At 37.6% G+C, this 27,495-nt stretch overlaps 1 protein-coding gene across 1 annotated transcript; it reads right to left on the reverse strand.

Moving 5' to 3' along the window:
* Positions 1–130: 130 nt before the first annotated feature.
* On the reverse strand, positions 131–27,430 carry aclya (ATP citrate lyase a). The gene is given in 28 exon segments (XM_073857404.1): positions 131–1,133; positions 1,212–1,288; positions 1,367–1,449; positions 1,558–1,671; positions 1,884–2,027; positions 2,115–2,265; positions 2,446–2,603; positions 2,690–2,780; positions 2,876–3,003; positions 3,950–4,060; positions 4,627–4,708; positions 4,944–5,140; positions 5,225–5,326; positions 5,409–5,580; positions 6,273–6,414; positions 6,578–6,722; positions 7,062–7,216; positions 7,313–7,430; positions 7,549–7,610; positions 7,853–7,989; positions 10,286–10,404; positions 10,901–11,031; positions 13,519–13,598; positions 15,246–15,436; positions 17,108–17,170; positions 17,975–18,097; positions 20,161–20,340; positions 25,839–27,430. Coding segments are annotated over 27 exon segments (3,330 nt in total). The 5' UTR covers positions 20,320–20,340; positions 25,839–27,430; the 3' UTR covers positions 131–1,038.
* Between the last annotated feature and the right edge of the window lie 65 nt (positions 27,431–27,495).

The raw sequence follows: 27,495 nt of genomic DNA on the forward strand, positions 1-27,495 counted from the left end.
TGTAGAGGTTTTTGTGTATTCTGTCGGTTTTGAGTCGAATACTTTTTACATTCGCACGCTGCCATCTGGTGGGCAGTTTACTTGTGATAACTTTGTTTAACACATCAAATCAACATTAAACACTCACACATTGACCTTTAATGCCTTTATTGAAATTAATTACATTAAACAATACACAACTAATGAATATGCTTTACAACAGACTTCAGTTTAATAGTCATCACAGCTAAGCTTGGGTGGAATAAAAAAAGTGTAAAAGGAAAATAAATAAGGCGATATTGGATTTAGATTGTAAGCAACAAATTAAATACTGTGCAGATGTTTAATAGCAGATGGACTGTAAAAATGTTATGGCACGTCGCACTTCTACAAATAACGATGATGTCCAAAATATTTGTTTGATTTGTATACATTTATTAAAAATAGGTACATTCTTTTTTTTATTCTGCATATTAATTAATTGGACAATAAAATATTGAAACACATAAAGCTGTTGCTCGCTTTTAAACGCAGATAGTTATTGCACTTATTTCGAACAATAAACAGTTAATTACAGATGGCACTTTTTACAAAATGCCAAATATAATACCAGCCCAGCTATTAGGACACCTTAGTGTTATGTGACTTACAAGTGCGGGATCACAAACTCATAGTAATATAAATGTCTGTGTGAAAGACAATGCTAAGTGTCTAATCTAGTTTACCTTGATAAGTAGGCACGCAAACATGATGATTAGCTTTATACTTTTAAATATACATGAGACACGACTACAGTGATCTGGAATGTATTCATGTATTTTCACAGTTAAATGACTTTGCAAGATAAGATTGATGCTAGGTTATTTATGCTTTAACTGCAGTTTAAAGCGAGTAATTCAGTTTCCCACACTTGCACGCACAAGAAAACATAGAAAATAACATTAAGAAACATAAATGCATATACACATTTACACGCACATAAAAACTTATTTTAATTCTATAAGATCCACGCTTCATTTTCCCATCGCTTCATGAGATCAACTGGAACAGTTTCCATCATTACATGGTCATATGTTCTGGAAGAACATAAGAAATGTCGTCCCAAGGATGGCGGTACAAACCCTGTTTCAACCTCTTCTGGTCCAGATAATGACCTGCAGACAAAAGATAAATTCTTGAATCATTTAGTCAGACCCATCAGACAGATATACTGTAATAAAACACACACAGACCTATGAATCCCATGCTGCGGCCCAGGACAAAGATGCCATTGAGTGCTCCGATCTCCACAAACTCATCCGCCTCATCACTGTCGATAGAATGTGTTTTTTACACTAAAAAAAAATCTCTTATAAAGTTTGACAGAATGCCTTCGATGTTTACTGACCGAGTAAAGCCACCGCAGTTCCTCAACAAATCCACAAAAGCCACTCCAATAAATCCGTCCACATTCAGGATGAGGTTTGGTTTCTAAACAAGATACGGACATAGGCATTTTATTGTGGTGCGCCACTACAGGTTAACCTCACACACAGATATGCATATTTAATCACAAGAGACACACAGAAGTGATTGTACCTTTGATGTGGTGATCTTCTCAACCTCCAGGGCGTAATCCAGCAGCTGGGTGGCGGGGAAATGCTGTTTGACGAAATCTTTGAGGATCTGCACTCGCATGTCAGGATTATTGATCTGAAAATTCAAACAGCAAAACATAAACCAAAACCGCAACACATCTGGCAGATGCTTTCATCCAAAGTGACTTGCAGTGAATTACAATACGTGTATTTCTGGGACTTGAACCAATTACGTTTGGCACTGCTAACACAATGCTTTGAACTACAGGAATACTATATTTGAAAACATTTCGACGAGCTTTAATAGATGCATGATAGTTGACTCACAGATTTCACCCGATGTCCAATGCCCATAATGAGTTTTCCATCTTTCTTCATTTTGTTCACAAACTCCATCGGCAGCATGCCGCTGTCAAACGCCTTGCTGAACTGTTTAGCGGCTGCGTCCAGGGCACCTCCAAAACGATCGCCCTAAAAACACAACCACAGAGTCAGTGATTCTCAACAACACTCTTCTGATGCAAACCCTATTAGTCTGCGAGTATGTAGCAATCTTACGATGGTGAGGAGTCCCGAAGTGAGGCTGGATATCAGATCTTTCCCAGCACGTGCACACACTATGGTGTTATGAGCTCCAGATACAGCAGGGCCGTGATCAGCCGTGACCATCAGACACATCTCAATAAACTGACATGCATAGCGCGGCAGCCTGCAACACACATGAATAGTATAAAATGTCTGGGTCATATTTTGCATCTTTGCATGCTGCTTTTTTAGTAATCTACTGTTTTCTACATGCAAAAATGTTAAGTGCATTCTGTGAAAATATAACCTTGACATCTTTAATATTGACCGAGTAAGGTCATGACAAAGTGTAATGCACACACACCTCCTCTGGAACCAGAGCAGACCGAGAGTTCCACCGAGTCCCATTTCAGATTTAAAGACTTCAGTAATGGGCATGCCGGCATAAATGAGTTCCTGCCCTCTTTCGTCACAGATACTGGTCATGAACGATGCTGGCTTACGGATGAGTCCTAGCTCTCTGCGGAAAGAGAGATACAGATTTGTTTAACCTCCAGTAAAGACTGAGGATTTGTCTTCCTCACCCATGATATATTAGTACTCACTCGGGCCCAGGAATAATCCATCGGCACCGTAGGGGGCGGCAGCTCTTTAGCAGGCACAATAACACCGTTGGCCACCAGATTATCATACACAGATCTACAAGATAGACAAACTTAAGGTTAAATAAAGGCCTCATAATGCAGATTAATTCAGATACACACACCAAGCTTGAGTTTTTGTGATTTACGTACTTTATGACATCGCCCAGCTCATCAAAACTCTTGGGCACGTAGGCTCCTGCCTCTTCCAGTGCTTTGTTCTTGGCTACTGCAGTCTCAGACGCCTGGTTAGCACAAGCTCCAGCATGGCCAAACTGGACCTAAATACATAAAAACAACATTTTATATATCACCATTATTTCACTTGTATCATTTGAACACACATCACAACATTTACATTTAGGTAGTTGGCCGATGCTTTTATCCAAATTGACTTCTAGTGCATTTAAAGGGACACTCCACTTTTTTTTTTAATTTTGCTAATTTTCCAGCTAGAGTTAAACATTTGATATTTACCATTTTGGAATCCATTAAGCCGATCTCCGGGTCTGGCGCTAGCACTTTTAGCATAGCTTAGCAATAGCATAATTCATTGAATCTGATTAGACCATTAGCATTGCGCTAAAAAATAACCAAAGAGTTTTGATATTTTTCCTATTTAAAACTTGACTCTTCTGTAGCCACATCATGCACCAAGACCGACAGAAAACTAAAAGTTGTGATTTTCTAGGCCGTGTGGCTGGGAACTATACTCTCATTCTGGCGTGATAATCAAGGACTTTGCTGCCATAACATGGTTGCAGGAGGCGTAGTGATATTAAGCAGCGCCTGAAAATAGTCCTCTGCTATTGAAAGTAACCAAGGAGATTATTTTCGGGCAGTGCGTAATATCACTACACCTCCTGCAGCCATGTTACAGCAGCAAAGTCCTTGGCCAGAATGAGATGCTAATGGTCTAATGGATGCTAATGGTCTAATCAGATTCAATGGATAATGCTAAGCTATGCTAAAAGTGGTACCGCCAGACCCGGAGATTGACTAAATGGATTAAAAAGGGTGAAAAATTAGATAAAACGTTTAACTCTAGGGGAGCTGGAAGATGAACATATTTTCAAAAAAGTGGAGTGTCCCTTTAAGGTACATTTAATCAGTGTGTGCATCCCCTGGGAATCTTTGTGCTGCTAATGCAATGTGCTACCACCAGCTGCGCCACAGGAACGTGTTAAGTAATATAACCGCTCAATATATCAGTGAGTCATACTGGACCTCAGATGAGAAGAGAGTGGCACAGGTTCCAATGCACCAGCAGACCACAGGTTTGGTGACTCTGCCCTCTTTAATGCTCTGACAAATCTTGTACTCCTCAGTTCCTCCAATCTACCAGCAAAAACAGAGAAGATACGTTAATGCATATGGCAGACCACAGATGATTCAATGCTGAGAAATAAATTAAAACGAAATATCTTTGCCACTTATCTGGCGTAGCATGGCACCATCATCTACAGTCACACTATTTTAAAGGTGTAATGTGTAACTTTTAGAAGGATCTCTTGACAGAAATGCAATATAGTAAACATAACTATATTATCAGTGGTGTACAAAGACCTTTTTATAATGAACTGTATTGTTTTTATTACCTTAGAATGAGATGTTTTTATATACACACACCATGTGTCCCATTATATAGAAGTCACCGCCATATTACTATAATAGCCCTAAATGGACAAAGTGCTCTATAAAGCGAGTTTAGTTACTACGTTGTCTCTGACGATGACGTGCTTGTCCTGTGGCGGCTACCATAGCTCAACTAATGGAGGGGTGAGCTGCGAACTGACCTGTTGGTTGAAATTAACAATCTCATCACTAGCTTCCACTAAATGTGGCACATTGAACCCTTTAGGTAACAAATTGCAACAGTGTAAACTGATGAGTAACTGGTTTACATCTCCAAGTACAACAATCATCTTCACTCCTGGTGTGTCCTGATACCTCAACACATGATCCATGAACACAGAGCCTGGATACCTACACATAAGGTTTAATATAGGATTAATTACATGATATGCTATGCTCACTACTTCATTCAACTAATCGCATTCTGTATGTAAATAGTTGCATGTGTAGATATTACATAATTGTTATAGACAAAAGCTTAGGTGTTAGATATTCAATAAAGCAGCTTTTTAAGTCAATTAAATGTTTTAATTTTGTCTCACTTGTTATAAACCATTAAAAAAAACACACACACACACACACACACCTGTCTCCTCCTATGGCAACACCTTCATATACTCCATCTGAAGTGCGTGAGATGATGTTGTTGAGCTCATTGGACATTCCACCAGAGCGTGAGACGTAGGCCACACTGCCCGGTCTGTACAGCTTAGATGCCAGGATGTTATCCAGCATTCCTCCGGTATTACCAATCTTAAAACAGCCTGGTTTGATACCGCCAACCTATAGAACAAACACACACATTCAGGTTACAGATGCTTGACATTATCACGCATCTATCAGCCCAGACAATAAACAAACACATACCGTTGCAGGACCAATGATGGTGACTCCCTTCTCATCCGCTGTTTTGATGATCTTGCGAGTCAAAGCCTCTGGGATACCTTCAGCTATGATGGCTATAGTGCGGATCTGTACGTATACAAAGAAATAATAGATCAACAAACAGATCACTGAAGATTAATATAAACAGCCTCCATAACTGATCTCAGATCTGTGGGAACTGCATGGTCTCCAAGGTGCTGTCGTAAGCCGAGCGGAGAGAGGCGAAGTTGATGAGCACATCCACTTCTGGGTGTTTCTTCATGGCGTCAGACATGTTCTTATAGACTGGCAAAAGGATCTCCTTATGACCCCAGTAAAACTTCTGCTTATGGTCTCCACTGATTAAAGAGATATTGCATGTTAATATAAAGCAAAAATGACATCTATATATATGAGGAGTTCAGATGCAAAGTGTGTCTGACATGTTTTCTTTGTAAATGATCATTTTTATCAGGCTCTTATGTTTAAGTTCAGTTATTTCACTTTAATGCCAATGAAATGGTTACTACTAGTCGGTAATTGAAATGTCTTGTATGTCTTTAGCTGCAAAACCCTCTAATCTTTTTGGCAAAAATCCACTTTAGATAAGACACAGTAAACAGTCTCAAAATCCCTAAAGATGCAACAAGAAACATTGCAAAATAATGAAAGTCAGAATGTAAAAACTGAACCACACATTAGGGGGCGCTGTAATACATGCGAGTGCCACATTCGGGTTGTATTCAGGTACTCACTAGGGACGTCGTCATTCATCCAATTCATTTTCATGGAAACATTAACATGGCGTTTAGCAGGTTTATTTATGAATGGCCTAAGGCCGGGATTTGAAGCATAGGTATTTAATGAACATATATTACGTGCCGAAAGCATTCGGTTAATATCATTGTCAATGTGGCGTTTAGTGGCTTTTGCATCTGAGCTCCTCAAATGCATATACACATTGTAGTATCTGGAGAATCTGGATATAAATCCCAGTTTGTCATGACACCATACAGTGAGTATCTTATTTTAAAACACTGAATTAACTCACGTAAAGGGGTAAACCATAGCCGCCACAGACGGCTCCTCCCGCGAGCATGTGTAATCGAAGTCCAGCATTCCTTGCACGGCCCGTGTTTGCATTCCCCACACTATGGACTTAGTGTGGTTACTGAACAGAGTGGTGCTTTTGGCTAGACGATACAAATAAAGTGTTAAAGAGGAACAAAGAAGAGGAACAAAGGGGAAAAAGGGAAGGAAATTAAACATTAACACAATAAATATTCATTTTATAAACCTTATTTTTAGTTTATAAACCGCTCCTAGCATTGGCCTGCATTGGGTTGTCCCAAACACCATAAATCTACTATATTACTATGATTACAGTAGATGTCTCATGTTGCCTACCCGGTGGAGCTCCAGCTTTGTTTTTTTGAGCAGATGAGCTTTCTGCTCCAGTCTTGACCTCAGAAAAAGAAGTCGATCTGGTGGAGGCGGGAGTCTGAAAGAATCGTAAAATAAATGATGTGGAAAACGCAAGATAGCAGCCTAGCATTATATTTTACTTTATGGTACATTGGATGATACAAATTTCAATGTGCTGTCCGAAAAACAAAAAACCAGGCGCTAATCTCAACCGAGATTAATAGTTAAAATAAAAGCTATATTGATCAGGATTTTACATTTGCAGGAAAATAACATTGATCTTTCTGATCTGATCTCCAAAAACTAAACAACCTTATTCACTACAGTGAGCACTCTGGAATATTTTTTATGGTATGCTTTAGGCTACGAGTGGTTTAATGCAAGTGTACTCAGAATTAGACACACAAAGACTCACAGTGGTACCGGCACTCGAGTTGAGCAGGAAGTTGGCCGTGTGGGCTGCTACGCGAGGCTGTGTTTCGATTGGCCGGTGGCCTAATGCCATCCCAACAATAGCCGTCATGTGGGTCTCAGTGCCAAAGACATGAATAGGGATACCAGTGGTCTTTCCTGCACACACACATAAACAAGATATTAACATGAACTCAAGCTTCTTGTACATAAACAAACACAATACACAAATGTGCACACAATAAGCACACTCACCGACTTCCCCCATCACCCTCAACCCTTCCTGGTAGTTCGGACCACCACGCCGGACAAATATAGTCACCTCGTGCTCCTTCAAAGGGTCCTGGTAATCTCTGATGGCCCTGACAATACCCTGATACACACAAAACAGTTAAAAAAAAACATGCAACAGGGAAGTGTTATAAAATTAACAACCTAACGTGGTTTTCTAACACAGATATGCGTGCAAAATCGAGTGACTATGATCCAACCTTGAATGTTGCTGCCACATTTGTGAAGTTGGCGATGCTGCCTCCAATGATCAGTACTTTACCTATCAAATAAATGACACATTAGAAACATCATACACATACAGTACAGACCAGTGGTCTCCACCGTCCTGCAGATTTTAGCTCCAACCCCATTTAAACACAGCTGAATCAGCTAATGAATGTTTTAAGGGTTGCATGATAATTAAAGAGAGTTGTGTTGGGGCTAAAGTCTGCAGGGCGGTAGTTCGCCTGGAGACACCTGGTATAGACAAAACGGCACAGAAGAAAATGTTTGTGGGCGTACCATTGGGATGTTTCTCACGGGTCATGAGTGACAGTATGGTTTTGGCATAGTCGTAGGTCTGTTGTTCACTTGGGGCGCCTGAATATTCACCATAGTTGGCCAGTTCTTCAACTCCACCCAAATCACATATTGTGTCACTATGAAAGAGAAAAATTCAATATGTTATATATAACATGTTTAATAATATTATGTACTATATATTTTACTTTATAAATTACTTTATAGACTTAAAGCCACAATATGATTTTTTTGCCACTAGAAGTCGCTATTACACAACAACAAAGAAGATGAAGGAGAGTGGAACGATGGGAGATTTCACCATCCAGAGACATTGCTAATCATGTTCACGGATGAGGTAATGAATTCATGTTCTTTTTTACCTGTATGTTTGATTATATTATTTTAAGGCAGTTTCTACAACCTGAAACTAAAGCGCAGATATTAACTCACTAAAAGGGCGACAATAGGCTTTATGCTGCGCTACTTCCTGAACTTCAGCCAGCTCCTTGTTTCCTATCTGCTGATTAATCCAGGTGTGTCTAATTATTGTTGTTGTGACTACTGAGGTCAGGCACACCTGGATTAATCAGTTTGTCCAATAATGGCAGACAGAAAACAAGGAGCTGGCTGAAGTTCAGGAAGTAGTGCAGCTGGGCATAAAGCCTATTACAAGAGAGACAAGGGATACTTGGGAACTTTTGAGATAATGCAACACAATGTGCAAAAAAATATTTTTTGTTTTTGTTGTGGCTTTATTATATTCATCTACTTCAGACACTGCCAGTACAAAACAAACACCATTTTACAAAATAACAAAAAATGTCATCTTCCCTAGCTAGCTAAACATATAAGTTATGTTTATTGTTCACTACTAAAAGAAAAGTTAAATGCTCTCTCAATTGAAATAACATTTGAAATGTCTGCTTAATGATTTAATTTAGATTTAAAAACTTAGTTTACGTTCCAGCAGGAAAATGTATGTCTGTAAAATACTAATGAAATCCCAGAGTAAACAGATCAAAGCAAATGATCCATTAAATCTAGATTCTGTTTCATTTGTTTTTATAGTTTGTGCATCAAAGAGAAAACCATCTGGCTTTTGGATCCTATTCAGTACTCTCAAAGGAAAGCAGACATACACATCCTAATTAGTCTCCCATTGCTGCATCTTGCCCCATCTCCTCCCTCCATCCAGAGAGAGATAGAAAGAGAGAGATATAGACAAATGCAGTTTTGGTAGATAACAGTCATTCGGTATAGATGGGAAACGGCATTTATTTATCAGGGTAAAGATCGTCTGACTCATACATTCAGGTATCTGCTTTATCTCTTAGTCCATAAAGAACAACAGCTCCATCTTTAACAACTACTTCTGAAATTTAGTACACACAGGGTGGGTTGCACCAACAAGGATTAGGCCTAAATCTGGTTTAAATCAAAGCTTATTTAATAATTCCGTTGCACCAAGCTTTAAACCTGTTTAAAAATAAACAGGTTTAAATTTAAACTGTCATTTTGATCCAGGTTTAAATCTTACAATAAATCTAGATTATCTTTAATCCTGTTGCTCCATTACTTTAAACTCCGTTTTAAATCTCAGTGAGGGATTAACTTTAAACTTGCATATGAGGAGGTTTAAATATGTTTTTTTTACAATTAAATGTCTGGCTAAATGATTAGAAACACATACCGCGAGCGTGGTGGCGCTCTTTAAAGATGTGTTTATTATAACATCTCAACAAAGTGAGTTTGGCGGCTCAAAAAGATTATTAACAGCACCGGTGACAGCTACCGATGCTCGTATGTGCTTCTCCTCTGTCACGCGCGCTCCAGTCAGACGAAGGACAGTGAATGTACGGACACACGGTGGCGCTTCATGACAAATGCTTCGACACGTCTTGTTCATTATAGCACAATATCTGAGATTTGCGATATTTCCTGTCACAATATTTCCTGGTCTGTTAATTGTTTTTAAAAGATTGTCAAATGTTTTTATTTGAATCAGACCTTTAGATTAGCCTACCGGTGTATGTAGGTGATTTATAATACAACAATTACATTACCTTTGCTTGCATATACTGTTTATTTCCTTTTTGAATGACAACGTCAACATTGTTGCTGTTTAATTACACCGGAAAATTCAACATGGCGGACAAAATAAATCGCAGATGAAGGATTTAATACAGTTTAAAGATTTAATCTAAGATTTGTTAATCTGTGTTTAAATTTAAGTGGTGCAACACAACTCGAATTAAAATTAAACTGGGATCAACAAACCCTAGATTAGCTCCAAACTCTGCTTAATTTAATCCTTGTTGGTGCAACCCACCCACAGAGTTTCAAAAATGTATCCGTGTATCCTTTATTCTTTATTTTAACACACAGAGGTCACAAAGGTCATATGAGACTCTCTTGAAGAACTCTAATTGGTACCTGTAAACAACAGAGGCTCCGCCCCCTGCCACCATGGTCCAGATTCGTCCGCGTGGATTGAGGAGAGTGAGCTTGAGGCTGGCACCGCTCTTAGCATCCAAATCGGCTATGTATGCCTCCTCAGAAAGTTAACATGTGTTTAAGTGTGCTAGTCAACAAAATATACGGTATGGTTTAAACCATATAGACAGTATTGTCACAAAATGAATCAAGAAGGGCCGTCTCTAGTCATCAATTAAAGGGATAGTTCACCCAAAAATGAAAAGTTTGTCATCATTTACTCGCCCTGATGTTGTTCTAAACCTGTAAATGTTTCTTTATTTTATTGAACACAAAATATATTTTTATTAAAAAACTATGGAAGTCAATGGGTACATCAACTGTGTTCCATCATTTATCAATGTACCTTATTTTGTGTTAAACAGAAAAAAGAAACTTATACAGGTTTACAACATGAGGGTGAGTAAATGACAGAATTTAAATATTTGAGTGACCTACCCCCTTAATATCATGTTATTTTAAAAGTAAATGTAAGCCAATATAGCAGAAGCAAAAAGAGAAGTGAAAAAGCTATTCAGGGATAAAAAAGACAGATCGTATTGACTATTTGTTTACCTCAGGATAAGCTTCTCTGCCAAAGGGAGGGGGAAACTCAACATCTCCCCATTTGGCCTTACACAAATAATCAGCTGTGGCGTCGATTTTAGCAGCCATGTCCAGCACAAACACTCCATCCTTAGTGACCACTAACAGAGAGAAAGATCATCCATTCATGCAAATGTTAAAAGCAATGTGTCTCAAGATGCCATGCGATATTACTAGGTAACCCAACAGGAAGAAGAGTGCCTAAAACTCCCTTGATTAATATAAAAATAATTAATATAATAATATTTATCATGTAAGCAATAAGGTACGAAAGACATAGCAAACACTATTTCCATTGAGTTTATAGCAAACACGCTTTGTTTTCATAATAGAGTAGGAATACACCGCAAGGATAATGCATTTAACACTGGGTTTTCTTAGCAAGCTGCATGTGCATGTTTGCATGCCGAAGTTTAAAAACTCGGATAGGAACAGATGCTGTAGGGTACACAGCGATTCTGTCGAATACTGCAGTAATTAAAGTGATGCTAATGAATTAACATGGATGCTGTTTGATGCTGACTAAAGTAACCAACGAACATTTCCTTAAAGAAACATTACACCATGTTTATTATTTTAGAGAATTTGAGGTACCGGTAGCCCTTAAAGTCACCAAAATGGCAGCGATTATCAATTAGCAACATGGCCTAACTTCCAATGTTCCAATTACTGTCTGGTTGCATAAACTTTCAAGACACACACTAAAAAAATTGGTGCTAAATATCACTTAAAGCTTGTAATCATAGGTGAACAATTTTTAGTGCTATATAGCACCTATGAAGAACCATACGGGGGTGACATAGCACCACTAAAGGACCAGATATGGTTCTATATAGCACAATAGGGTTTTACATGGGTGCTACACAGGTACTACATAGGTGCTATATAGCACTTAAAATGGTTCCCCTATGATTACAAGCCAGTGCTATTTAGCACAGTTTGTTTTTAGAGTGTAGTCTTAAAACAGAAGAAAAAAAATACATGACCAACTTTTTAATATGTTATATGAAAAGGTAGATTGGTCTAATTTGAATCCAAATGGTAAGAATATCCCTAACTAATTTCTAGTTGGTCAGGCTAGATCTTAAGACACAGTCTTTACTTTACAGCTATGTTTATTAGGGCTGTCAAAATTAACACGTTAATAACGCGTTAGAGTAACGACACTCATTTTATTAACATGCGATTAACACAACACACAATGACCATAGGCCAAGCATGTTGTTGGATAAATTGAGATGCAGTTTTAGACAGTAAACAGTCATTCAACGTCTAAAATTATTTTTATTTGTATGTTTTTTGAGAAGTGTATCGCCCTAAATGCTTAACTAATACAAATGATGCCTGTCCATCCAGTTGCTTGTCTGAGATTTTGGTTTCGGTTTTAAAACAAGCAGGAATTAGAATATAAAGTGCAGGACTTGCTTAATGTTAAAAGACTTATTAAGAGATATAAAGTTCAGGACCTGACTGATGTTTAAAAAGTTAAGAGCGACCAGACTCGAAAACGATCTTCCTTGCGCTGACAGACACATCTGCATGCACACAGGCGTGTGACCCTGATATATGCATAGATAGACAGAATTACAGTTTTTAAAAAAATTGTTTTGACAAGAATTCACGCAGATATAATCTGTTATGTCTCAAGTAAATGTATGATTAACTGTTGGGGAAAAATATCTGATGTGTAACATTATTTTAGATCCTCATTACTGTAGATCTTAAAACTCAATTCAATCAAACAATAAAAGAAAAAGTTTAACATACATTGATATTGTTTTTGACTTTGTGTGTGCCAAATGCCAATTAATAAGTTTTACCAGTAATTTTAAGGTATGGATGCAGTAATTCTGTTTTTGAAAAATCTGTAACTGGATTTTTTTCTAAATAATTTTGGCTGACTCTTTCACTAATAATAAACATATATATATGCAAAACGCACCCATATTTGTTCATGCCCATGTTGATAAGAGTATTAAAAACTTAAAGAGGCGGTTTCCCGGACAGGGATTAGCCTAAACCAGGACTAGGCCTTAGTTTAATTAGGAAATATAACTAGTTTCAACAAACATGCCTTACTAAAAACATTACCAGTCTGCATTTTGAGGCAAAACAAAGGGCACTAGTGTATTTTAAGATATGTCAGTTCAAGTTGTTTTCTGTTTGGACAGCACTTAAAAATTTTTTAGTCTAGGACTAGTCTAATCCCTGTCCGGGAAACCGCCCCATAAAGTTTTACAAACAGAATAGATAAAAATGTGCGAGTTAACTCATGACAGTCATGCGATTAATCTAGATTAAATATTTTAATCGATTGACAGCCCTAACGTTTATGCAAACAGCCACAATTTTCAATAAACAAAATCAAGTCCCGCCCTACATTTTTCCTCATTTCACTTAAATTCATGTCACGACAAAAGATGACAATCACAGCTTATATGTATGCATATATCATGTATATTTACATATAAACTAATCAAATCTGGGAAATAATTTTGAAGGACACTAACATATGTCAATGAGTTCAACTTCAGAACAAACATCCTTTATTGTCTAACAAGTTAGGATAGGCTGGTTTTGAGACTTACCAAGAGGGTTTATCTCCAAGTATGTGAAGTAAAGGTCTTCATACAGGTTGAACAGGCCCACCAGGAAACTTGTTAACACTCTAATAAGACAAAAAAAAACACATTTCCTTGTTATATTAGTTTTGGGATGCAATATAACTGTTTCAGACAGTGGCTACAAGTAGACTTTTTTCCAGTGACCCATTTATTTGGAGAGCTTTTTGAAACTGTGAATTTGAATGAAAGAGTACCGCTGTGTGCTGCTATAAATAGCTTTTCTTCAGGTATTGCAGACCTTGGTTACAATAGCAGAACAAACAAGTTAAACTGAAACAACCATTGAGGATAAACAAAATAATCCCGGATAAAGTAAGCACTTACAGCTGACTGAACACACCTAAGAGCAGTGAAGACAAAATCAATACAACTAAAAAGGAAAAACTGTATAATAGTCTTAACAACTGGACTGGAGGGTAAATAGGATGTGTGGTAATGATGCCCAATTTAACAGGAGAATCAGTTTTGGTTCAAGCAGCAACATCTGGTGTTTGGAGCAATGAGGGAAAGAGTGAGATGAAAGGGAGGAGAGAGCGAGAGCACATCATCTGTCATCCACCTCATAAAATAAATAAATAAATAAAATAAACAGACTGATGGCTCACAGTCCACAGAACACCAATTACCCACGAGAAACCATGAGCAGTCTCCAATGAATCAGTCTGACAGCTTCAATGTGGGATGAGAGTGAATCACAAAATATACTCACTAACAAACAAACAGTGAGAAAATCAGGAAAAACATTCTCTCATTGTGAGAGAGTTACGGGTGCAGTTTTTCCAGAATTTTTGGACATGATGTGTGTGTGTGTGACTAAATTGAACAGAAAAAAGAAAGAGACAGACATAGAAATACTGGCTGCTGCCAAAAAAATCTCCCAGTCAATCTCAATGTCAGCCAAGACAGTAAACCTGGACAGAGCGAGCTGTGTGTGTGTCTTATTAAAATGACAGATAGGCGTTTACATACGTGAACTGAATAAAACTGTGGGATGGGTGGAGACTGAGAAAAGATTTCATTAGTTTAATGGATCAAAGAGCCTTTAGCTTCAGCCTGCATTATTCGTAGCCAAGGGCGTCTCGCTTATGTTTGTACACTCTGGTGTCTCTCACTCGCTATCACACATTGCTATCCAGTATCATGGCAATAAATTACTGTTTTACAATGACATGCATGACTAATTAACAAATAAATAAATAAATAAAATCTGGGTTTCGACTCACTGAATCAGTCAAAGTGATCTCAACCATCTGACTCATTCACTAGTCATCACTTTCAGAAACGTCCACCTCAAAATTAACACAGCTGTATTGAGATGTATTAAATAGGCATACAATGAAATTGTTGATATAAATCTGCAGGTGACAGTACAGAAACAAGTTTTGCTAGAATAAATTTCCCATTTTTTTTCTTTTTAATCCTTAAAATATGCCACCAAACTAGTATACACAGTACCAATATGTGCTGCTTAATTATTCCCATTCTTTCCGACTATAACCTGACATACAGCCTCACATCAAAATTAAACTCCATTTTAGCATTCAGGGACTCATTTAAACTAAGTCATTATTAAGTCATTCCAGAAAAAGCTTTTAGTTTCACCAGCTTCTGTTCTTCTGTGGTGTTAGCATATCAGGTGTATGTAGATCATTTTACACATTCTGATAAGTCCCAATCTTAGTCTGACTCACTCTTTTTTGTCATCAGGGGCATTTTTAAGGAGTTCACTCTTCACTGTCTCAGGGCTGATCTTCTCATCCACTCCCACCAGGAGTTTCAGGGCTTTGGAGTCCACGTCTCCCACGTCCACACCACCCTCGTGATGGAAGAGCATGTAATCGCCCTCACGCGTGGCATAGATGCACACGTAAAACTCCTCCTCCTGTGGATCATTCAGTACAATTTTTCAGTTTTAAACATAAACTATACTGTGTTTAGTATTAGCAACATCATGCTAAAAGGCTCAACCATGTAAATAATAAAGCAATATATCAATTGCAACACTAATTTTGAATTTATGATGTTCTGGTTACCCAATATGGTTCAGGTACTTTACTCAGTCTATAGGATTTTTTTCCACAGTTAAAGAGACACTCAACTCAAATTTGTTCATTTTCCAGATCCCCTTGAGTTGTACATTTGATTTTTACCTTTTTTGGAATCCATTCAGGTGATCTCCGGGTCTGGCGCTAGCACTTTTAGCATAGCTTAGCATAATCCATTGAATCTGATTAGATCATTAGCATCGCTCAAAAAAATAAACAAATAAATAAAAAAAAATCACCAAGTTAATAGTACTAAGACTGCGATGCGTAATATCATTGCGCCTCCTGCACCCATGTTAAGGCCAGAATGAGAGTTTAGTTCCTTACCATATCTGCCTAGAAAATCGCAACTTTTAATTTTCTGTCGGTCTTAGTACACGGTTTAACTACAGAAGAGTTAAAGGGATGGTTCGGCCAAAAACGATATTGAACCCATTGTTTGCTCCCCCCCAGGCTGTCCGGGTTGCGTGTGTCCATCGTTTTTCAGACAAACACATTTTCGGATATTTTAGAAAATATTTTAGATCTTTCTGTTGATTAAATGTAATGTTACGGGGTCCAGCAATAGTCCACGACCTTCAAGTCCAAAAAAGTGCGTCCATCCTTCACAAATTAAATCCAAACGGCTCCAGGATGATAAACAAAGGTCTTCTGAGGGTAATCCGTGCGGTGTTGTTGTAGAAATATCCATATTTAAAATGTTATTAACGTTATTAACTACCTTCCGTTAGCGCCGCCATCTTAGACTCAGGAGAGAGTATTAGTGTAGTGTACGCACTTTTCTTAGTGACGTATGACAAATTCGGAGGGCGGGAGGACAGAGCAGCAACAGAGAAACCGCTGTATGCTGCGCAAGCGCTCATCCTGAATGCGGATGGCTCTAAGATGGCGGCGCTACCGAAAGGTAGTTAATAAAGTTAATAACATTTTAAATATGGATATTTCTACAACAACACCGCACGGATTACCCTCAGAAGACCTTTGTTTATCATCCTGGAGCCGTTTGGATTTAATTTGTGAAGGATGGACGCACTTTTTTTGGACTTGAAGGTCGTGGACTATTGCTGGATCCCGTAACATTTCATTTAATCAACAGAAAGATCTAAAATATTTTCTAAAATATCCGAAAATGTGTTTGTCTGAAAAACAATGGACATATGCAACTCGGACAGCTTGGGGGTGAGTAAATCATGGGTTTAATATCGTTTTTGGCCAAACTATCCCTTAAAGTTTTAAATAGGAAAAATATCGAAACTCTTTGGTTATTTTTTAGCACGATGCTAATGGTCCAATTAGATTCAATGGACTATGCTAAGCTATGCTAAAAGTGCTAGCGCCAGACCCAGAGATCAGCTGAATGGATTCCAAAACGGTAAAAATCTAAATGTTTGACTCAAGGGGAGCTGGAAAATGAGCATATTTTTAAAAAAAAGTGTCCCTTTAAAATCTCAAACAGAACACTAATAATCTCATTTTAATATTTCTATTCACAACACATTTATACTTGCCTGCTTGTGTGCAACAAAAGGCTCTATCAGGAAGTTCTTGAGTATCCCTTTAGCCTTCCCCACCTGAGAAACAGAAACAGATTTTAAAGCGTGCTTGTTGTGTTTGTATACATTCCTAAAGGATTAAACTTCAGAACAGCCTTTGGTCTAAAGGCTTCTAATAAAAAAACACAATACAAAGCAGAATTATATAAGAGATAAAAAGAGAAGAGGCCAGAGGAAGAAAAAGTGTTTATACAAAGGGAAAGGCTTTGTGTTGGACACTTGGGTTGAGAAGTGACTGGACCTCAGCATTCAGGGACTCACTTAAAATATCAAAAGATTTGACAGGCATCGCCACAAACCATCCAAACAAACAAGCACACGCACACACACAGCAATCTCATTTGTGATGCAGTCAAAACAGTGGGCCAAGAGGCCAGAAATCACCTAGACAGAAGGAAAGCAAGGTGACATTTCAGAAAGGAATTGAATAACAAAGATAAATGACAAGGTGAAACAATAATGTGTTAGAAGCCCTGCAGACAGACATCAAAAGAGAAAATAAAGACAGAAATAGTGCGTGGCTGTAACTAAGGATCTAATAGAACAATATAATCTTATTTCTGCCTGCTGGGTCACAGGAGGTCTGACGTCTGCCTGTGTTTCTCTCTCTCAGTAATAGCTTGTAAAATGTATTTAGGCCTTTAGGCAACAATGTGTGCAGGAATATAAGAAGAATGAATGAATTGTACACACACACACGCACACACACACCAGATAAATGTGTTCACTCATTTCCACAGGGACAAGAGGCCTACCATGTCAGCAAAATGAAAAGCTGAGACTAAAGTAGTAGTTTGTGTGTTTGTGTGTGTGGGTCCTCACCGTAGTCTCCTGCATACGACGAGGTTTAAGCCATTCCTTCACACCGTTCAGGTCCAGGTTCACACCCACCAATCCCAGCTTCCCTCTGCGTTTAATCAGCTGATCAGGTTTAACAACCAATTTCTGGACAGAAACATGATAAACAACATAATGCATCCACTGTATAAACTAATGTATTGCATTACTTTCAAGAAAATAGTAGTTTCTGTTTTTCATTCTTTTCACATAATAATTTAAAAGTTGAGAGAAACAGCGATAGAGAGAGAGCCTCATGAGTCATATTTAATAGGATTACCTTCTGCGCTCCTCTATATAGGTGATTAAGAGTGCTTTTACAGACGCTGAGAGCTGAACTGTCTCTGTACTGTCTGTCATTGGAGAAATTTTTGCTATGCTCACTTTACCTCCTTTAATTGATCTTCTAGATAAGTCGTAAGGTAATGACTGTTATCCTTTGCCCTCAATATCTCTACACATAATTACTTTTTCTGAATTTTTTATATAGCGTAGATATATAGATGACAATAAAGATCTATTCCACCTCTGTCTGTCTGTCTCTCATATACAGTATGTATGTATGCATGTATTTATGTACTGTATAGATATACAGTACTGTGCCACCATCACCAGCTTTGTTGTTTTAGCAAAGTTTTAATGTCCATCCATATTTATTTTTCACTCTTTTTTAAAATACAAACAGAAAGTACAGGAAATATGTACACAAAATAAAAATAAAAAAATTCAGAACGAATGTCTTCTTCAGGCATCAGTCAGCATTTAGTGTGACGTCTCTTGACACGAAACACATCTTGAGCTTTTGAGGAAGTCTTTCGATTAGAGTTAGAAATTAGGATTTCATTTCAAACCTCATTCACACAGACCTCTGGTCCCAGAAAATACCCGTAAAATTGCCAGACAAGCGGCTGTGTGAACAAAAACTCGTTCCCTTAATCTTCTGGGATCGTTGCCGGAAAGAGGACCTAGTAAGATACGCGGGTAACCCTCTGTGTGAACAAAAAGCCGCAAGAATGCCGTAATGGGCGTGTCGAAGTGAGGACGCACGCGTCATCATCACAACACAAGTTATGGTTCAGCTCCTTACAACGAGATAACATGCATATAAACATTCATCACGAGAAATGTTGCAAACTAGATTGACGCAGTAATCAGGAAATGATAAATGACACGCATAAACAATGACGCACGTGCCGTAGTTAGGACGCGCGTGTCATGGCAACATGAAGTTGGTTCAACTCTTTAAAATGAGGGATTTACAACATTCACAACGAGAAATGTCAGCAAACTGGACTAAAGCAGATATCAGGTAAGTTAGCTCGTTACTTACTGCGTTGAAACTGAGATCATTCAGCAGCATAAGAATATCGCGTCACGTGCTCATTTGAGCTATAATAAACGAAAATACCCGCGCGTCATCCCAACAAGTCGATCAGCTCCTCAAAATGCGGGTTTTAAATGCATATAAACAATCACGATGAGAAATGTCTGAAAACTGTATTAAATCAGAGCTCAGGGAGCTCGTCAAATATCCACTCTGAAGATGAGATCATTCACCACCATTAGAACGGTGCGTCACGCGCTCCTTAATAATCTTATCATAAACAAAAGTGCACGCGAGTGGTTCTTGGAGGGAGAAATAATATATAATATGCAAACTTCAGACGCTGCATAGAAGAGAGGGCGGGACTTTCAATAGGTCACGTGTCTTTCCGGGACCGTCACATGCCGGATAAACTTGGCAGTGTGAATGAAAAAAATCTAACTATTCCGGAAAAATCCAGGATTCATTTGCCGTGTATTTTACGGAATTTGTGTGTGAAAATGGCTCTAGGTTTAAGTGATTCTGCAGCTGCCTGCTATTACTCAAGTTTACCCTAAATACTTGACACTTCAACTTTTTCAACATACTTTTATACTTTTTTTTAATACTACATAGACATTTCCTGGTTGTATTCTAATAAAGAGACTGAGAAATAATTATATATGATCACTATACAACTGCAAAAACAGCAAATCTAATGGTAGCATGGTGGCCTAAGACTTTTGCATAATACTGTAGATGTTTATATACATAGACATACAGACAGAAAGAGACATTCTGAAGATATTATAAAACAGTTTTTTTATTTTTAAAGACAGACTTCTGATAAGTCATTTACAACCGTTACCTCTGTCAGAAGCCAGGGGTGATCCTGAACCAGCCGCTCCCAGTCAGTTTCTGGTGTCACATTGGCATAGCGGAACCGGTTCTGTACAGCAGCTGTAGTGCAAATGTGCTTGTAGAGAAACTCCTTCCCTGTCTGCTCTGAGATTGCTTTCGCTGACATGGTGCTATATCACACAAATCACTGTACAGAGAGAGAGAGAGAGAAAGAGACAGTGAGATTAATTTACTGTCACCCATATGAGACCAAGAGAGGCAAGAATGAAATACAGCTTTACAAATCATATACAGGTCTGTGTGCACAAATAAATAAAACATAACATTTGTTTTAATAGGTCTAAATTATGGCTCCTTATAAATATTCACAGCTCGAAATGCAAAAAACAAAACAAAAACATATTAACAATACTGATTTAAATTTTCTCAAAAGCAGACAGGGGCAAAGTCAAATAAAACTTACAGTTAATAGATTATATATCTGTACTATGCAGTATATAATGAAATGAATAAACACACAGACAAGTTTCCTTATCCATTAGGTTACCCACTCACCAGGAAGTATGTTTAATGAAACCAAACAGATTTAAAGACAACAAAATATAATATATTGGTGCAGCGCAATCTGAAATTTTCCTTTGGCTTATATTACATAACATTCCATTTAGTCCTTTAGTTTACCCCCCGTCATTACTCTTCCCTAAATCAGGGAAGTGGGCTAAAAATAGGCCTGATGCTCTGATTTGATTAGCACTGGACTTTGTGCTCTCCATGAAGCCAATGATTCTTCTAGAGTCAGACTGATAAACAACAGACATGCCACCTGTGATCAGACCTGATCGTCTGAGGTCATGTCTTGCCATATTTATTTATAAAGAACATTCACACGATTCACACAATCATTACATAGAAAGAATGGAAATAAAAGCAGTGTTTATGCCCATCAACAAGACCTGCTCCCAAAGACAACTCTCACACGAGTGCAGTTGTGACTGGCAGGCTGTGGTTTCATTCTGAACCGTGACAAGACGTGCAGTACAAGTACCAGGCTGACAGCGGGGTCACTGTATGACCCTATAAACAAGCCTTTTAAAAAAAATGGAGAGAAAACTGCAACAGATGAAAAAGAAAAAAAAAACTTACAAGCTGACTTTACTATTGCTGTTTTTAGGAGCCACACAGATCAAAAATCAAAAATTTTCTGTATTGCAGTGTGTCATGTAGCTGTCCATCAACGTAAACAATGTGCAAAGTAGTTGAACCAAAAAGCGCACGATTAATAATGTTATTGGCTTCTAAAGTAGGGAGTCGACTCTGAATCACTGAATCATGTCATCATATGGATTGAATCTCCTGCCTGACTTTATCCATGTAATAGTTTTCAATTTGTGTTGTTTTCACTACCAAAGGATGAAGATATATGAAGAATCAGTGGTTAAAATTACTTTTTCAAGGAGGGATATACTAAATGTTTGGCTGTGAAGAATCAGTGGTTAAAATTACTTTTTTTACTACACGTTTGGCAATGAAAGATGGTTCAGTAACCCACTTTATTTGGAACAACATGCGTCTCCTAACCACAACCTGCAAGTATGACTATATCTACATACTTGCTTAAATGAGTGTAATGTGTTAATGTCTGTCGTTGTTTTTATAACCTGGACTAATGATAAATGATGTGTATTGATGTTGTTTTTAAACTCTTAAAGGCAGAGTCCACGATATTTGAAAAACGCTTTGGGAAAGGAGACGGGCCGACTACCAAAACACACTTATAGCCAATCAGCAGTAAGGAGCGTGTCTACTAACCGACATCCTTGCCGGGTTGCATATGTGTGGGGCGGATCTATCAACAGAAGGTCCAGATTCTATTGGGGTAGGGGCGTGTTTGTTTAGGTGATTTCAAATATCAACACTGGCTTTCAAACATCATGGACTCCGCCTTTAATATAAGTTTATATTAAGTAAGTGTCACTTTAGCAAGCGGCTAATGCATGTGCACGTACGGTTTTGCTATGACCCGTTTAGCTTACATAAATGCTTAAATGAGTGTAAAATGTTAGTTTCTGCCGTCGTTTTTATTGCTTTGATGAATGATGTGTATTGATGTCGATAATGTCTTCGCAGTAAATCATGTTAGCAGTAGGTCAATACATGTTGCACTATTGTTGGTCTGTGCCACTGATCTGTGGTCTGTGCCGAGACTCTGTCAGTTGACCAATCAGAGCAGAGTAGGCTACTGAAAGGCAGACTGAGTCGTTGAATGGCTTCACATGAATCGTTTGGGGATGTCTGAGAAATGGGGTAATTTTAAAATTTATATTTTGAGAAAATTACAGTGTTTTTTGACCTTGCATGCATTTAAATATGCACAAAAGTATAATTATTTCTCAAGGCTGCACTAGACCGATTGAGATCAACAGAGACCAAACATCTAAATAAGATGCATCAGGGACTTGATTTTATCTGCTGACAAAACAGAATCCTCATCGGCTCTTATCATTTCACCGTTCTGACCGAGCTGCTTCAGTCCCACTGCACGATGCACAAAATGTCTTCATTTTAAATTTAATCACATGTTTACATTTTACATTTATTTATGTAGCGGATGATTATATCCAAAGCCACTTACAAATGAGAGAGCATTTACCATTTGGTCTTTTTTACTTTCCATTTTGACTGCCTTAAGTAAGGTTAGCATTAACAAGTTGTGTCTAAAATAGTGTCTGAAATAGGCTACCTCACAGTTTTTACCAATGACCTTCTTTAATTAAATCTGATGTGGAACAACGCATGGATGGAGAAGCACAAAATGTTCAGCCAGAAGACAGTCGGGTCTTTGACCCAAGCAATTTACTAATGAGCAAAGAGGACATCTTCACCCACCTCCCCTTCCTCGAACACTTCCTCCACATTACCAATCTACCTTATCATATTTTTTAATCTGGCATTTATCCAGGTTGGTATCGAATATATTTTTATTTCATTCAGTCAATTTAATAATCACTGCTGCAGGCTAAAATTTGCATTAAAATGCAAATGGTTCATACTGAGGTGGGGTGTTGTCACCTGCAGACATAGTGCATTCTTGTAAAACAAACAAGGTTCTTTTAAACTTAGGATATGAGTCAATAAAGGAAGTGATGCTTGAGATAAGCATCCAGATCGGCAGAAAACTAGAAAATCATATCTTAGACACACATAAAAAAATTATTTGCTGAAAATTTATGCCAACTGAAATTAACTGAGTTAATCTACCGCATGTAAACTATCACTCTTTGGGTCACAATCAACAACGTATTAATTTATGAGCTGCCAACCATCAGCATCACAAAACAGATGAGTCACTGGTTTGGCTCCAGTAGTCGCATGGTAATGCAACACCAACAGATAACTGGACTTGTAAATGCAACAATAAACCCAAAAAGAGATAGCATACACCTTCTCAAATAACTAGATGATCAAAGTACAGTATAAATGCATCATAAAGCATAACAATACATTTCTAAAGAGTTACATGCACATCTGCATCCATTATCTATCGTCAATAGGTTTTATGCTGAACGTCACATAAACAAACTTGAAATCAGGTCTCATCTTATGTCAGAGAAAGTGTTAACAGCAGTATGAATTAACAGTGGCATTAATTTTTGCCTTTTTATTCTATTTTTTTTATATTCTGCATATGGACATCAGTTATGCTCGTCTTAAGTAGCTCTTTAAAGGCATCTTTAATGAAGACCTATACAGGAAAGGATGCAATCTGTTTTACAGAATACAGAAGCTTGTAGCGCACACAACAGTTCGTTTTCACAACAGTCGTTTTCATTAGGGCTGTATGATTATGCAAACTTATTCAAATATGTGTGTAAACCTGAAAATTATATAACAAACATACGTTTCATATTCGTTCTGATCATCCTCCACACGTCAGAGCACACACACAACTGCTCTTTGCTAAAACTTTGACTGAACATAACCTTTAAAAGCTTTAAAATTATAACGAGTTGTTGCAAACTTCTACCATGTGCACATCTGCTTTATTTCAATAATTTCGATATATTGCACAGCCCTAGTTTTCATCCTCTAATCTGATTGGCTAAGTGGCATTTCATGACAAGGTGAATATATGAAGAGTTTCGTTGCAAAACGAGATAACCACCATTTTTTTAATTGTTCAGAAATCTCGTTTTTTGGTTGTGCATTCCAATTAATTTCAATTCAACTGCAGTTGATTTGTTTTGATTTAAACCTTCATAACTTAAAAAAATACAGCTAAGTAGCGTTATAAAATAAAATAATAACATAATAATAAACATGTTTTGACAAAAATATTAAAAAATGGATTTATCTCGTTTTGCAACGAAACTCTTCATATTAAGTATAACAGCACTGGGACAGGTCACAGTTTTGTTCTCACTCCCACAAGTTATTTACCTATTTACAGACACAGCCATACTGATATTGAGTACGACAGCACTTCAGTTTGTGTGATCTTTTAGACAGAACAGTTGCAAAGTAGCAACAAAGTTTCCCATAGTATAAACACCCTTTACTGTGGATGGATGTCGATTTGCATTCTCTCTCCCATCAAATGATTGTAAGGAAGAAGGATGATGTGCAAGAACAATGAGGTGTATCTCTCGATTTGGTACATGGCCATTTCATTTCGTTGAACAAGGTGTCTGCTGCATATTGTTTTAGTATTGATCTTACGGCCTACAACACTGGTAGCCCTCATCTCAGGACAGCAAGGACACAGTGAAACAGCTGACATACGACTGTGTTTTTCCTCACTCACATAACAGTAGCAGCATTGACCACATCCATCACTACGGAAGGATGCGGCGATGGGCGGGGCAACATCTACCAAACTATAAAGATATCGATCTTATAACTCTTCACGAACGCCACACATTGATCTTATAGCGACTTCAGTTTTTCCATTTCCTTTATTTGATGATGCTGACACGTTATATCCAGTTTAAAACGGTCCCAAATTGCTAACGTTATCGGTTTCATAACCGACAAAGTTTATTAAAGCGCAGGATGATGACGTCATCCAAACACATTTCTATCCTCATCGATTATCTTGGTTATTTAAAATGGCACGGGTGACTTATTCTTACCATATTAGCGTGTGTGCATCACGCAAATCCTTTATTTAGGGATATTGATTATTTTATGAAAACCCTTTTCACGAAAGATGCGACTTTATTAATAACAAATGTTTTGGCTCTTTAACTTACTCAAGAAATTAAATAAAACAAACAAGCATTAAAATAACACAAACATTACCAATTTCATGCGTTTTAATGCTATGCGTTTTGTTTAATAAAAAGTAAACAAGCACTTTACACTTCCGTATACGTGAAAGACGTTAAATTGACCAGTCATTCATTCACATCATATGTAAGAACCGGTAAAACCTGTCTCCATGCTGATCTGTTATGTGCGACTAATCTAAATCAAAACAAAACTGAATGATAATACATTTAAATAAAATAAGATACGTCACGGTTCGTTAACGATCACTACAGTTGACTTTTAACTTAACATCAATGTACTTTTTATGTATTTGATGCGCTTATTGATAAATCGACTTCTTAAAAAGAGACTGTTTTGATTATGTATTCTTTATTTATCACTAATAAACTGATCGGCACAAAACGTAACGTTACTTACCAGTGTTAATATGATTCAGAAGACTGGGTATTGTCTCATAAATCGCAAGCCTCTTTCAGTCTGTTGACAGCTGAGGTGATTGCAAGAGACACTTTTTCCTCCACGCAGCGTGCTCGTTCACTCCTTCACTATTCTTTCAGCCGTTCCTGTTTTCTCTGCGCCGACATCTGACGATGGCCTTGGCTGATTTCTTCTTCATCTGATTGGTTCTCGCTATGCGATGTTTTTCGAGGCCACGCCCAATCCAACGCCAGACAATTCACCGGATTAGGCTTTGATTGGTTCATTTCGCGCCGTCTGGCCAATCAGAACAGATCGCGAGATTCTTTCTATCAGTTCAGCAACGCGTTTCAATGAACCTCAGATAAGGACAGAAATTGACCTGAATGTGAAACGAGTTTTGAAAGCGGAGATTTCTAAAAATAAATTGCTAAAGTAATTTTGCCAGACAAGTAAACAACCAGATACTAATTGCAACATAGTGCACACCTACCATACTTAATCTGGTCCAGAGCATTATTTATTAATTTTATGATTAAATACAAGAAATTATTAACATAAGCATTAACAACAACTTATTTAACGAAATAAGATTGACATTTACCAACCAAAGACTGAATTTAATTCAAAACAAAAATTCAAAAGATTTGCAAAACAACGCTTTTCGATGCCAGATTTTTTGCATAAGTCATTTAAAATTAAACAGGCTCTTTACAGTCTAGCCAGATAAAATCAGAGTGATGTAACAAGTTTTCTGTCTTTCTATTATGAAATATCATGCGAGTGAAAATTCTGGCCTTTATAAAGGGCATTGCCGTTATTGCTAATGCACTGCCTGGCTCCTCTGTATCCAGCATCATCAGTTAATGGCTGTAGGGAACAGCAGCCAAGAGACATGACTCAACCTGAATATAGATAAAAGACATTACAGGCTTTAAACAGAACCACTGGCATTGATATCTAAATGAGACCACAAGATCACAAGTGTAAGATAGAATTTCTTAATCAAAAGCAGTGGTTCTTAAACTTCTTGGCATGCACCCCCTTCCCCCTGGTGTAGGGTGCATCCATTTGTGCCCCCCAAATAAAATTCCTAACGTAAAGCAAACTTAGAATTTGAATTAAACAAAACATCTTTGAATGATACAATGTAGTGCTGAGGTTTAATTACGAAGAATTTATGAAAAATTAATTTATTTTATAAAATGTCATAAATCTGGGGCCACCGGCACAAAAAAATATTGCCTGAAAACTTTTAAGCAAGATGATAATGATGATAAATGTCGGGGTGCTGACAACAAGACTGATTATACATACTTGAAGCTTTTAGTGATGTCAGTCGACACCTGCTGGCTGAAAGGGTGCACTGCATCCAAAAGCAGAGAAATCATCTTAAAAAAATGCCCTTACACTGTCAATTACGGATGTAAGTACCTTAAATATTTAATTAAAGGGAAGCAAAGAGAGTGTGAGTGTGTATATGTGGCATGAATAATCATTGAGTAAACTTGTGAACTCTAACAACTACAAACTATAGTCACTCTTCCTGCATATAAAAAATTTCCCATAAATGTTGTAACAGGAAACTGTGAGGACGAGGTGTTAGTTTGTTGTGTTAAAGTTAAACCACTAGATAAAAACCTCTACATTAGATCAA

This window comes from Misgurnus anguillicaudatus, chromosome 19 (genome assembly GCF_027580225.2).
Source record: "Misgurnus anguillicaudatus chromosome 19, ASM2758022v2, whole genome shotgun sequence".
Taxonomy (NCBI): Eukaryota; Metazoa; Chordata; class Actinopteri; order Cypriniformes; family Cobitidae; genus Misgurnus; species Misgurnus anguillicaudatus.